The following is a 14025-nucleotide window of genomic DNA, read 5'->3' as shown; positions in this document are numbered from 1 at the left end:
AATAATGTGATATCTTGTAACAATTGTAAGTCGCCCTGGATAAGGGCGTCTGCTAAGAAATAAATAATAATAATAATAATAATAATCATAGTGAAGTCAGAGAAAACTATCATGCAGCCTCTTAGTGCATATGCATATCAGGGACTCAGCATCAGGACCAATTATTAAATCAAGATTAAAATCCTATTTGTTCAACAAGGTATTATTATTATTATTATTCCATGTACAGTGCTTTCAGGTGTTTCACAGAAGGCTCTTTATAAATCCCTATTGTATTGTATTAGTGTATTGTTTCCTAATCTTTGAAATAGTATATCCCTGTTAACCCATTCCAGCATCCCTGCACTGCTCCTAGATTCACTCCAGCTTGATATTTCTCTTGAGCCTGTTAGAACACTCCACTATGGTGTCTTTTTCTTATAAAGTTCTGGTAGACGTTCCAGCTGAGATTCTGGTCTAGTGTCTTAAACACACAGCTGCTCACAGTGTGGAATGCATGGCTTGTGTGCACTGAAATCAGAGAGCTGAGCAGGAGAGATCTCAGGAAATGAAACATTCTTGAGACATAAGTCAGTTTCTGCTCAACCTGTTTATTAAAACCTGGCCTCAGACCAAAACCTCACCTCTTAGAGCTTTAAACAGTTCTGTTTTTTGTGAAATCGTCAGTCTCTCTGCCTCACTGAAGCAGGAATGGCTTCAAACATGTGGTCAGAGGAGCACTTGATCTGTCCAGTGTGTCTGGATATATTGAAGGACCCAGTCACTACAGCCTGTGGACACAGTTACTGTATGAGGTGTATTAAGAACTGCTGGGATCAGACTGATCATACAGGTATCTACAGCTGTCCCCAGTGCAGAAAGACCTTTACCCCAAGGCCTGATCTGGGCAGAAACACAATTTTAGCTGAAGTTGTGGAGAAATTAAAGAAGACAGGACTAAGTCCTCCACCTGCTCAAAGTTATGCTGGACCTGAAGATGTGCCATGTGATTTCTGCACTGGGAGAAAGTTCAAAGCTGTGAAATCCTGTTTGACGTGCCTGGCCTCTTACTGTGAAACACACGTCAAACCACACAGTGAGGTTACTCCATTAAAGAGGCACAAGCTGGTCAATGCAATTGGAGATCTGGAGCAGAAGCTTTGTGCTAAACACCAGAAGGTTTTGGATATCTTCTGTAGAACTGATCAGACGTGTGTTTGTGCGTTATGTATTGTCAAGGAACACAAGAGCCACGATACAGTCTCAGCTCAGACACAAAGGAGTGTGAAACAGGTAAGAGTCTGAATGATTTCCTTGTAGCTATCCTAGAAAATAAGAATTCACAGGCATATTTAACATGTCTGTATACTAGGTTATACAGTCAAACATCAGATCAGTTTTTTATATATATATGTGTGTGTGTGTGTCATGGATTCAAATGTATTTCAAGCTAAGTTGGGTAGTTTGTGGTACATTGGAATTGAATGTAAAAATAGTATAATTTATATTCCTAGTATTTTGGAGTAGTGTGGAGTAGTGGTTAGGGCTCTGGACTCCTGACCAGAGGGTCGTGGGTTCAATCCCCAGTGGAGGACACTGCTGTTGTACCCTTGAGCAAGGTATTTTACCTAGATTGCTCCAGTAAAAACCCAGCTGTATAAATGGGTAATTGTATGTAACAATTGTAAGTCGCCCTGGATAAGGGCGTCTGCTAAGAAATGTAATAATAATAATAATAATAATTTTGTATATTTGGTTATTTTATAAAATCATAGCTCAGTTTCATTGTTTAAGATAGTATAGTTTAAATGGTTAAACTGTGTAAACATAAAGTTCTCAGCAAAGCCAAGCAGCTATTTTAAAACTCTTTAAGGTCCGAGCCAATTTTTGCTTGTTTTCAAATTTGTGCGTACATAACTGTAGGGGTGACATGCAAGTGTCTCACATCAAATGAAAGGGAACAAACTGGGCTTGCAAGTAAAATAACGCTCAGCAATCTCACACTCACCCTCTTTGTTGTAGGTAACTGTGACAGAAATATAATGAATCTTGGTGGTAAATCTCCCTCCCGACCTGTGAGGGCGCTAAGCAACCAAATCAGAAACTCAATATTTGGATTTTTAATACGGAATGGAAGGGTGAAACCCATTGTCACCAAAATCCAGGCTTTGGTAGATGTGGCGATCCCCAAAACCAAGACTCAGGTGAGGTCGCTACTGGGATTAGCCGGTTATTACCGCCGCTTTATCCCCGAATATGCCACAGTGGTTAACCCTTTAGTAGACCTCACCAAAAAGAGTGCTCCAAATTTAATTAACTGGTCAGCTGAGTGTCAGGGGGTGTTTGATACTGTTAAGCGAAGACTCTGCCAGGCCCCTATTCTCATCACACCAGATTTCACCAAGAGAGTGGGTTTGGGTGCAGTCTTGTCTCAAAAGGTAGACGGAGTAGAACACCCGATACTGTATCTCAGCACAAAGATGCTACCTTGGGAGTGCAACTACTCCATATTCAAAAAGGAGTGTCTGGCCATTAAATGGGCTACTCACTCTTTACGATACTACCTGCTTGGACATTTATTTGATCTTGTCACAGACTACGCCCCACTCAAGTGGTTAAGCACAATGAAGGATAGTAATGCCTGGAGAACTTGGTGGTATCTTGCACTGCAACCCTTCATGTACCACATGGTACACCGTGTGGGGAAAGACCATCAAAATGCGGATTATTTTTCCAGAGAGGGGGAAGTAATGGGAAAGATAGATTCAGCCGAGTGTTCCTTCATCTCCACTCTGAGCGGTGGGGTATGTGACAGAAATATAATGAATCTTGGTGGTAAATCTCCCTCCCGACCTGTGAGGGTGCTAAGCAGCGAGGACATAGTTCTTTTGACGGGCTGGACTGACAGTTCTTTCCCGGTTCGGGGAGTGGGCTAGTCTGGAAGAAGGTGAGACTCTGTTGCAAGAAAGTATTGACCCGGAAGGTAAACAATGTAGCAGCCGCAGATTGTAAAGGCAGCTGCATTCGTTTATCAAGGGGTCATGCGTGACAGCATAAAAAGGGGACAGAGACTCGTAATCAGTTACTTCGCTTGGTTTTTATTGAGAGACTGGAAGGACCATGTGAGACGCAGAGAAAGCGTACAGGAAAATATTCGTGAGTGTTTTGTTTGTTTGTTCATGTCCGTTTAGTAACTGTCTGTGTTTTTGTTATATAGCACTAGACAGCTTACACATTCTGGAGCAGTCGCCAGAGGTCAGCACAAACCCGGAACAGCACTGCACTCGTATCACTATAAACTGTATTTTATACCAGTAGCACTAATTCACGCACTAACGGACTTGTGTATGTGTTTTGTGTTTTGTGTGGGTGTATAATAAAAACAGGACTATTATTTGCGGGGCAAACCCGGGGATTATAAATGAAGTAACACACGCTGCTGTATTACTTACCTTCATTATTATTTACTGTTTGTGTTGCTGTCAGAAACGGGACAAAAACAAATAAAACGAACCTTTTCACCTGGATTACAATTGTCTGTCTGTTCTTTAATCACCTGCACCTGCACACTATTAACCACTTCACCACAGTAACAGAAAACCCCAAAAAACACTTTAGAAAAAATCTTCATTTATTGTTTATTAAAGAAATCAGCAGTACTGGCTACAATCTAACACTGCTGAATGAAACTTGAACTTGAAATGAACATTGGGTACATTCTGAATAGATTGAGCTGAAAACAAAGAAAAATATGAACATTTTACAAAAGGGCTGCTTGTTGGTCAGGCTCTGCTTCTGTGTTCCTCTTCTCATGTGAGAGAGCTGCTGTGGGGGTGGGAGGGGAGGGTGTTCTTTTGGGTGCAGATATGCTGGAGCTTCTGCACTGTAATTATAAAATAAAACACAAATACATACAATGCTTACGTCACCACTCACCAGAAGCCTGTAACTCGACACCAAGATCAGCTGACAAGCTGCTGCAGAGAAGTGTGTCTTTCAGTAAACAAGCACAGACTTACTGTTGCACACACACACCCTCATTCACACATTAGAGAAATAGCTACATTCTACGACACTTGAAATATGTATTTACAAGCTGCAGCAGATTTGAGAAGTGTGTCTTTTCAGTAAGCAAGCAAGGCACGAAATAAAAATACTTTTCACGCACACTCACACACACAGAGAGACACACACACACACTGACACACACTCTCACAAATACGCAGAGATCAGAAGAATAGCTAAAAGATTTCTACTACATTCAAAATATTGATTTTATAACCTGGAAACAAGGCAAAAAAGAAATGGTAACAATGCCATAGACACACATACTTTATTACTTCAAAAAATATGAAAAATATTAAAAAAAAAATAAAAATAAATAAACAGTAAAAATTTTAATTTTTAAATAATATATATTTACATCATATAAAGAGAAAACAATGCTATGCTTATAAAGGACCTCGTCCTTGTACAAAGCCCATCTCCTTCAGTATCATAGCTCTCCAAACACATCCATCACTGTCACTACATGCCTCAATCTTCTTCCAACCTCCTCTGCACTGAATCGGTTTGTTTTTTGTTAGCTCTGAAGGTTCATTTTCATTTCAAGTAGCCATTTCTTCTCTATATTTTAAATCTACGATGTCTGCACCATAAATCCAATGCAGGCTTGCAAAAGCCAGAAATGCAGGAAATGTACAAGGCTGCTGTTTAAAAAGATATAGGACTTGCAAGGGTGTCCATAATACTGCCTGATTAAAATGCCTTTAAAGTTATGACTGCCAACAGTGATTTTCTCATTATTTACCTAGTTGCTTGACAACAAAAAGTGACAGATGCTAGATGAGCCATCACTCACTGTTACTAGTACGAAACAGTGCTATCTAGTGGACAGCTGCTGTGGATCAAGTATCCTTTTGTATTGCTGGCAGCTGTGCACTAGATGGTGTTGTATCTTACTACTATACACACGTTGTCTGATCTAGCCTGTGCTACAGATGTCTATGGCGTGTAACTAGAACTGAAGAGCAAAATATATTCAAGAAGCACTCAGAATTATTACAAACATTGTAGAGATAATGGAAGAAGAAAACAGAAAAATATATTTGAGCTAAAATTATTCTGTCAATTTCAATAGCATACTTAAACAGGCCTGTGCTGGGTGTGACAGGATATCACTAAATACCTCATCAGAAATGTCACTGTGTTTCTACACAGAAGCAGCTGAGAGCGACACAGACAGAAATACAACAGAGAATCCAGGAAAGACTGAAAGAAGTGGAGGAGCTGAAACAGGCTGTGGCGTCACTGAAAGTGGGTATTGACAAGAGGGTGTTATTATTATTATTATTATTATTATTATTATTATTATTATTATTATTATTATTATTATTAACAGATGGAGTGGAACACATCTACAGAAGTTTACTGTCTATGTAACAATCTGTGACTTAGTGAACCATTGTTTGGGTCTCAGTTACCTAAGTAGATTAAACAATCAGTGTATTCTACAAAAATATTAACCGTCCCCCATCATAGAAATGTTTTATCTTTTACCCAGGGTGCATGTACTGAAAATGTAATTAGTATTAAAACACGAGCAGGGAGTACACTGAAGAGTATTACACAAAACCCTTCATTTCATCAACCTGATCATATTGAAGTAGCTGTTGATGAGGGTAATAATAAAATTGAAACCCTTATTGCAAATTGTAGGGATTATTCTGTTAGATCTATCCGCACCCAGGGGCTGATTTCCAATAATCTTTATCTCAGTGCAATAAAATACACGTAGTTCTACTTAATGTGCGGTCCCTATCTAATAAAGCTCTTTTAATTAGTGATCTCATCACTCGCTATAAACTTGGATTTTTATTTCTGACTGAGACCTGGCATAGTGTGGATGATAATACTTCTTTAATTGCAGCCTCACCCTCCAGCTATACTTTTACCCAGCAAGCACGTGCTGGGGGGGAGGGACTAGCTAGCATTTTCCTTGATATCTACAATTGGCAACATAATAGCTTTGGAGAATATTTATCCTTCATACTTGGTAGTCGACTTCCTGTACTTATGGTAAATATCTATCGCCCACCTAAACCAAGACAATCTTTCTTCCTACAATCTTTCAGTCTATAATTTCCACTAAATATGATAGGATTCTTATGCTTGGAGATTTTAATTTGCACACTGATATTCTATCTGATTCGACAGCTATGGACTTTTTAAGTCTATTAGATTATTTTGAGTTTACTCAGCAAGTAACAGGGCCTACACATAACCATGGTCATACTTTAGATTTAGTTATATCTCGAGGACTAGAAATGATCATGTCCCCAACTATCAACCCTGCATTATCAGAACATTTTTTAATTTCATTTGAGGCTATATTACCTATATGTAAAAAGACTGTAGTGAGTTCTGTTAAAAGGTGCATTATAAATCCTGCAGTTGTTCAAAAGTTTTCTGAAGTAGTTAGTCTATGTCCACCCATCTCAACAAGTTCTCTATCAACTGATGAGTTAGTTGACAGATACAACCATCAACTAAAAACTGCTCTTGATGCTGTGGCTCCAGTAAAAATTAAAACAGTCTCTGTAAATGTAGGACACCGTGGCTGAATAATGATATCATCAAATAAAAAGAAATTGTCACAAAGCAGAGCGTAATGGAGAGATACAAAATTACAAATACATTATGATATTTTAAAGCACTGCCTATCAAAGTATAATGCAACATTAATATCAGTAAGAAGTGCTTACTTCTCCAGTCATATTGCAGAAAATAATAACAATGCTACAGTCCTTTTCTCAGCTATTGATAGATTAGTAAACCCATCTCCTTCACCTGAATATTGCATTGTGGCCTCACCTATCAAGTGTGAAGAATTCTGTGATTATTTTGATGGAAAAATACTTAGTATTAAGGATCAAATTCCACAAAATGATTTTGAGCTCTGTGTACCACCAAAAACAATCGAAACAAAATTACATTATTTTTCTTTGATTAACTTACAAGACTTAAATAAAATAGTTATGCACATTAAATCTTCTACGTGTCTTTTGGATTCTATACCAAGCAGTCGCTTGAAGAAGGTGTTTAGTAAGCTGTCCAATGATGTCCTTGATATAGTTAATAGCTCTTTGTCATCAGGAAGGTTTCCTTCTTCTTTAAAAAACACTTTAGTGAAACCTTTACTTAAGAAATCTAATCCGGATAGTTCAGTTCTAAGTAATTTTAGACCTATTTCAAACCTTCCTTTTTGAGCAAAGGTACTTGAAAAAGTCGTTTTTAAACAAATTAATAGTTTCTTTGGAAATAATAACATCTTTGAGAAATTTCAATCAGGATTTCGCGCTAACCATAGCACTTAGACTGCACTTGTCAAAGTAAATGATCTACGTATAAGTACAGATTCTAAGTGTTCATCTTTACTTATCCTTTTAGATCTGAGTGCTGCTTTTGATTCTGTGGATTACAAGATTTGAATTAATCATCTTAGAGAATTGGTGGGCCTTTCTGGTAGTGTCATAACTGGTTCATATCCTATTTAATGAATAGACAGTATTTTGTTGCCTTAGGAGAATCTACATCTGGACTAGCTAATATTACATGTGGTGTCCCGCAGGGCTCCATTCTTGGTCCCATGTTATTTTCTTTATACATGCTGCCTCTTGGGGAGGTTATTCGTAAACATGGGGTGAATTTCCACAGCTATGCAGATGACACACAGATTTATATATCTGTTAAACCAGGTGAATCAATGTCCTTTTCAAATGTCTAGCCAATATTAGAAACTGGATGTCTCAGGATTTCTTACAGTTAAATTCTGATAAGACAGAAGTCTTACTTTTAGGCTCTAATCAACATATGGACTCGTCAAATATTGATCTAGTTATGTTAAAATCAAATGTAAAATCTGAAGTGAAAAACCGGGGGGTTATTTTTGATTCTGCACTTTCTTTTGAACCACATATAAAATATATTACTAGAGTGTCCTTCTATCATTTAAGAAACATTGCAAAATTAGGTCATTCTTGTCCTTGGATGATGCAAAGAAATTAGTACCTGTTTTTATTTTTTCTAGGTTAGATTACTGTAACGCTTTATTCTCTGGACTTACAAGTCATGCTATATCACGTCTACAGCTAGTGCAAAAAGGTACTGCTAGAATGCTAACTAAAACAAAAAAAGGGCTCACATTACGCCTGTGTTGGCATCATTGCATTGGCTTCCTGTGCATTACATAATTGATTTTAAAAGTCTATTACTAGTTTTTAAAGTACTGAATGGACTAGCTCCACAATATCTAAATGATATGCTAATTCCTTATCAGCCTGAACGCACTCTGAGATCTGCAAATGCTTGCCTTTTATGTACTCCAAAGGTGAATAGTAAAATGATGGGAGAGGCTGCTTTCTGTTTTAATGCCCCCACACTCTTCTATCAGAGATTCACCTTCAATTGCAATCTTCAAATCTCAATTAAAACATACCTTTTTAATATAGCTTTTCCATAACATTTTATGTTTTATTCTGTGTTTTATTTATTTTTAAATAATTGTACTCTTTTCTTACTGTTTATTATTGTATTTTTTTTCAGTATGTAAAGCGGTTTGAATTGTATTGTATATGAATTGTGCTATATAAATGAAAGGTTTATTATTATTATTATTATTATTATTATTATTATTATTATTATTATTATTATTATTATTATTATTATGCCTGATGTGTTTTTTATTTCAATTCTAACCATGTCTCCTCTACTGTGTTCTTTCAATCAGAGATCTGCATGCATAGAAATAAAGGAAAGTGAGAAGATCTTTACTGAGCTGATCCGATCCATTGAGAAGATCCACACTGAGGTTATTGAGCTGATTGGAGCTAACGAGAAGGCTGCAGTGAATCAGGCTGAAGGACGCATGAAGAAACTGGAGCAGGAGATTGCTGAGCTAAGGAGGAGAAACGCTGAGCTGAAACAGCTTTCAGAGACACAGGATCACATCCATTTTCTACAGGTAACATCACTGCTTGTTAGAAAATCTCAAGTACATAACTGGGACGGTTTCAGACAGACCTCTCCAATTGAATGAATCCTTGCTTTTCCCCAGGAATGTTTTGGACCCCATTCTGTTTCACTGAAAACTCCTTTTCTCCACTTTCCTGTTGTAGAATTTCCAGTCTCTCTGTGCCCCTCCTGAAGCTGGAGACTTACCCAGCGTTACTGTCAACACAGACATCTCTTTTGGGGCTGTGAGGAAAGCTGTATCTGAACTTAAAGACCATATTGAGGACTTCTGGAAGGGGGAATTAGTCAAAATAACCACACCAGGTTGGTGTGAAATAGATTCCTTTGGTAGAGATTTCTCAAATAGACCATGGCTTGAGGAGGGACAGGACTTGTAAGACATTAATAAAGACCTCTTGCAGATTTGTTGGCTATATGAATATTGCAGATGTTTTATTTCAAAAGATTTCCCCAGGTTGAAATGCCCCACCTCATTTACAGTGACATCCCGAGTGATGAGAGCAGGAAGGAAGAGAGTTTCTAATGCATTACATGACAAAACAACACAATAGCATTCAAACAGAGACAGAGGGATTCACACATTAAATAACACATTCATTCCATATAGGATGTTAACTTATAGTCCTGCACTTTCAATTTCAAAGATTTATAGGAGTTGGAGGTCATGTTTGTATTGCAAATCCGCTACAGTAAAGTCTTTGGTGTAAAACAGTTTTCTGTATTTTATTTAGTGAATGAAACACCAGTTTATACCCTGGGGTCTAGGAGCCATGACAGACGTTTCAAAGGTAAGGCTTTTCTTCTAATAAAGCATTTTATCTCTAGAGACATTCTCCCTTTTTGGAAGGCCCTAACACCTCAGTGAAAGAGTGGCTGGAGATGTATTAGATTAGTTCTTGGGTGAAAGATTCCTGATGAGGGTGGAGTTAGCTAGGTTGTTTGCTACACCGATAAACTGAACAGATGCACTTTGTGTTTAAAGATTAAGAGCATGGAGGATTGCTGTTTGGAGTCTGTGTGTGTTGTGTATTAATCCACATGTTTCAATTCTGTTTCTCTCTTTTTTCTGCCCAGTGAATAAAGTTGCAGTTTACAGTCTGCAGGCTCCAGAGCCAAGGAACAGAGCTGAGTTTCTAAAATGTAAGTCTGTTTTCACTGAAACATTTCATTGAAAGATGTGTCACTCCATTGTGAGAAGAGCTAACATTACAGAACAGGGAGGGGTGGAGCTTGAGGGCAGCAATTATTATTATTTATTAGTAATTGTGAAGCCATTAATCTACACTCCTCTCCAGCAAGTATTGGTTCAGATGAATACATGCAGAATGACTGGGGGTGGGGCATTTGTTGCCTGTTTTTCCACTCAGACCTTTCTCTCCCTAAATATCCTGGTATCCCTGAATCGATAATCATCCCATCTTTTAATACATGTACAATGCATGTGAAACCAGTTGTGGGGTAAAATGAACAGCTATCCCTCCCAGTCATCCTGTGCTCGTAGTAAATGTATATTGCAGTATCACTGCACTTGTGGGATGGATTGCTCATTATATTAGACAGATATTTGAAGAGTGGACAATACTCTATTGAAGATATTTAGTAAGCAAGGGGTCTGTGTGGGTAAAATGACAACACATACCCTGTAGGAACATTAAGTGAAATGTAATTGTATGCAGAGTTGCATTTGATTGGTTCCGATTCAAGAAGTTTGATAAGATCGATTAATTATAATGAACAAAACAATCAAACAGCACTTTATTGAAGACAGAAAACTAAAGAGAGAGAACTCATCTAAAGTCAGAAATCAATCTCAAGTAAGAATTATAGATGAAATATATTGATTACACTGTGTAACAATTTTTTTTTTTTTTTTGTTCCTGGGTAGTAAGTGTTATTTCCTAATTGCTTATGCCTCAAAAGTATACAAAATGGCTATTATTCCCCACAAACTTTGCTTTTGTGACCAGGACAGCGATATTTTGAAATTTACCTATTTTCCAGAACATTCCAGATAGATTCAGTGCTGAGTAAACTTGGAGTAACTTCTAGAACTTTCTAGAACTTTCCAGTAATATAAATAGTAGTATAAATACAGGGGCCTTAAGCCCACCAGTTCAGTTTAGTTCCAGCTGCCTAAGTGGATACATATCTGCATTTTTCTGAGATGGCATCAAGGTCATAGGAGACTTCAAAATGGTGGCGTTCCTGATGGGTCTCCAAGGCGGTTTTACCAAGTTTCCCTGCTATCTTTGCCTTTGGGACAGCAGGGACACCAAGGCGCACTACCACAGGCGGGACTGGCCACAGCGGACTGAGTTCTCTGTGGGGAGGAACAACGTCAAGTGGGAGCCACTGGTGGACCCCCGGAAGGTGCTGATGCCACCACTGCACATCAAATTGGGCCTTATGAAACAATTTGTCAGAGCTCTAGATAAGGAGTCGGCAGCCTTCAAGTACCTTCAAGACTTCTTCCCTAAGCTGTCTGAGGCAAAGGTCAAAGCCGGTGTCTTCGTCGGACCACAGATAAAGAAGATCCTGGAGTGCAATGAATTCCCCAAGAAGCTCACTAGTAAGGAGAAAGCGGCTTGGAACAGCTTTGTCGCAGTGGTTCGGGGCTTCCTGGGCAATCACAAGGCCGAAAACTATGTGGAGCTGCTTGAGACTCTGGTGAAGAACTACGGCACAATGGGCTGTAGGATGTCCCTCAAAGTCCATATCCTTGATGCTCATCTTGATAAATTCAAGGAGAACATGGGAGCGTACTCGGAGGAGCAAGGCGAGCGCTTCCACCAGGATATACTGGACTTTGAACGCCGCTACCAAGGACAGTATAACGAGAACATGATGGGAGACTACATTTGGGGGCTGATTCGTGAAAGTGATTTACAGTATAATCGTAAATCTCGAAAAACTACTCACTTCTAAATCTTCTGTAGTCATTTTTGTATTACTTTAGTATAAATACATGTTAATTTGGATTCATATGTTGTTTTTTCTGACGAAAAGACACAAATTTGCCCGTTTTCTCATTGGAAATAGGTACATTTCAAAATATCACTGTCCTGGTCACAAAAGCAAAGTTTGTGGGGAATAATAGCCATTTTGTATACTTTTGAGGCATAAGCAATTAGGAAGTAGATGAGTACATGAGAAAGTAGGGAGGAGGGAGTAAGGAGGAGGGATCATGAAGGAGGGAGCAGGGAGCAGAGATTTTAATGGATTATATGCTATTCAAGATATATAGTAAGCAAGCGTTCTGCTTGGGGAAAATGGGAACAAATGCGGCACCCCCAGTCATTCTGCATGTATTCATCTGTCCCAATACTTGTTGGAGGGGAGTGTATAATATTTAACAATGAATTGCATCATTAATTTGTGCATTGATTGCCAGCTGCAAAATGAATTCTCACAAATTCATATAATAATATAATAATATATCACAAATAATCATTTTACACCCTTCTATACCTTTGTACCTCAATGCCTCTTCTGTTTTCAAGTTGTAGCCTTATGTCAGAAAAAGCCATTAAAAAAAGAACCTGCTGTAATATGTATGTATCAGTCTTTTTGTTGGTTCTGTACCATTCAAACCTAGTGGAGATTTTTTCAGTGACTTGACTTTTCCAACCATCTCTCCTCTAACAGTTCTCTTTTCTTCAATCAGATTCCTATCAGCTCACACTGGACCCCAATACAGCGAATATAAACCTCTGTCTGTCTGAAGGGAACAGAAAAGTGACATACACTAGAGACATCCAGATATATCCTCATCACCCAGAGAGATTTGAGAGCTATTCGCAAGTCCTTTGCAGAGAGGGTTTGTCTGGGACTCATTGTTACATGGAGATTGAGTGGAGTGGTGGATGGGCTGATATAGGAGTCACATATAAAGGAATCAGCAGGAAAGGAGTGGATCGATCCTGTGGCCTTGGATACAATGACAAGTCCTGGAGTTTGTTCTGCTCTGGTTACAGTTACACTGCCAGGCACAATAACAATGAAACTGAAATAACTGGCCACCGCTCCCCCAGAATAGGAGTGTATCTGGACTTTAATGCCGGCACACTGTCCTTTTATGGCGTCTCTGACACAATGACCCTCCTGCACAGATTCCAAACCACATTCACTGAGCCGCTCTATCCTGGGTTTAGACCTGGTTATGATTCCACTGTAACAATCTGTCAGCTGAACTAGACTGTTTTGTGTTGTAAGAAACCCTTTGTATTGAACTCCCTGTCTGTCCTCTCCACTCCTCGGGTGAAGGGAATGTTCAATCTGACACAACTTTGGATGAAAGTTAGGGGGTAAAATGGCGCTACCTGCAGAGCGAAACAAGGTGAATTATTTGTTTTTACACTTGGGGCCGAGGCAGCCTCATTTTTACAGTTTAATCTGTCAGGTTAGTGTTTTTGTAATTGTAAACACTCACAACTGGACAGCTGTTTCAGCATAAAATGTTCAATATGTCCTGCGTATTTATTGATTACAAATACATAAATAGCACCAAGTGGCAGACTTAGTTGGCATCTCTGCACAGTGCTAGAATTCCACAGCATGTACTGATAAGTATCTCTTAAGGTGATTGTAGCTCACTAAATAATTCCACAATGTGTTCCTATATTGCACTTCCATTGGCTCCATAGGACTCAAATGTTCAGCTTTGAAAAGCATGAGATCTGGTGTTACTTGAGGTTAAATAAAGTTCTCAGTTTCTATGCCTTATTCTCAGGGTGCATGTTTACTATAGCAGGTGTTTCTTTCAACACAAAGGATCCTTCAGGCGGTCCAGAAGCATTTAAACTAGAAAGGAAGGGGGGAGATAACAAAAAAACAGAAGGGAGACCACATCAAAACAAGGACAACAACTCAGGTAAGACCACTATTAAATGTATTTATCTTAATGCTAGAAGTCTCAGAAACAAAATGTTAGAACTTGAAGCTACTGCACTAACAAGTAACTACGATGTGATAGGTGTTACAGAAACTTGGTTGTCTGAGAGTGATGGAGACGAA

At 38.6% G+C, this 14025-nt stretch overlaps 1 protein-coding gene across 1 annotated transcript in view; it reads left to right on the top strand.

Annotated features, from left to right (window-relative positions):
• Nucleotides 1-685: 685 nt before the first annotated feature.
• Nucleotides 686-14025, top strand: part of LOC131722947 (uncharacterized) — a 29853-nt gene continuing 16513 nt past the window's right edge. Inside the window, exons 1-7 of the mRNA XM_059016117.1 lie at nt 686-1272; nt 5200-5295; nt 8768-9001; nt 9156-9315; nt 9744-9800; nt 10087-10152; nt 12677-13203. Of these exons, the coding sequence (XP_058872100.1) occupies nt 691-1272; nt 5200-5295; nt 8768-9001; nt 9156-9315; nt 9744-9800; nt 10087-10152; nt 12677-13203 (1722 nt within the window). The 5' untranslated portion in view covers nt 686-690. The remainder of the gene's footprint in view (nt 1273-5199; nt 5296-8767; nt 9002-9155; nt 9316-9743; nt 9801-10086; nt 10153-12676; nt 13204-14025) is intronic.

This window comes from Acipenser ruthenus, chromosome 52 (genome assembly GCF_902713425.1).
Source record: "Acipenser ruthenus chromosome 52, fAciRut3.2 maternal haplotype, whole genome shotgun sequence".
Lineage (NCBI taxonomy): Eukaryota > Metazoa > Chordata > Actinopteri > Acipenseriformes > Acipenseridae > Acipenser > Acipenser ruthenus.
The sequence above is the reverse complement of the archived record's forward strand: the minus strand, read 5'-3'. Positions and strand labels throughout refer to the sequence as shown.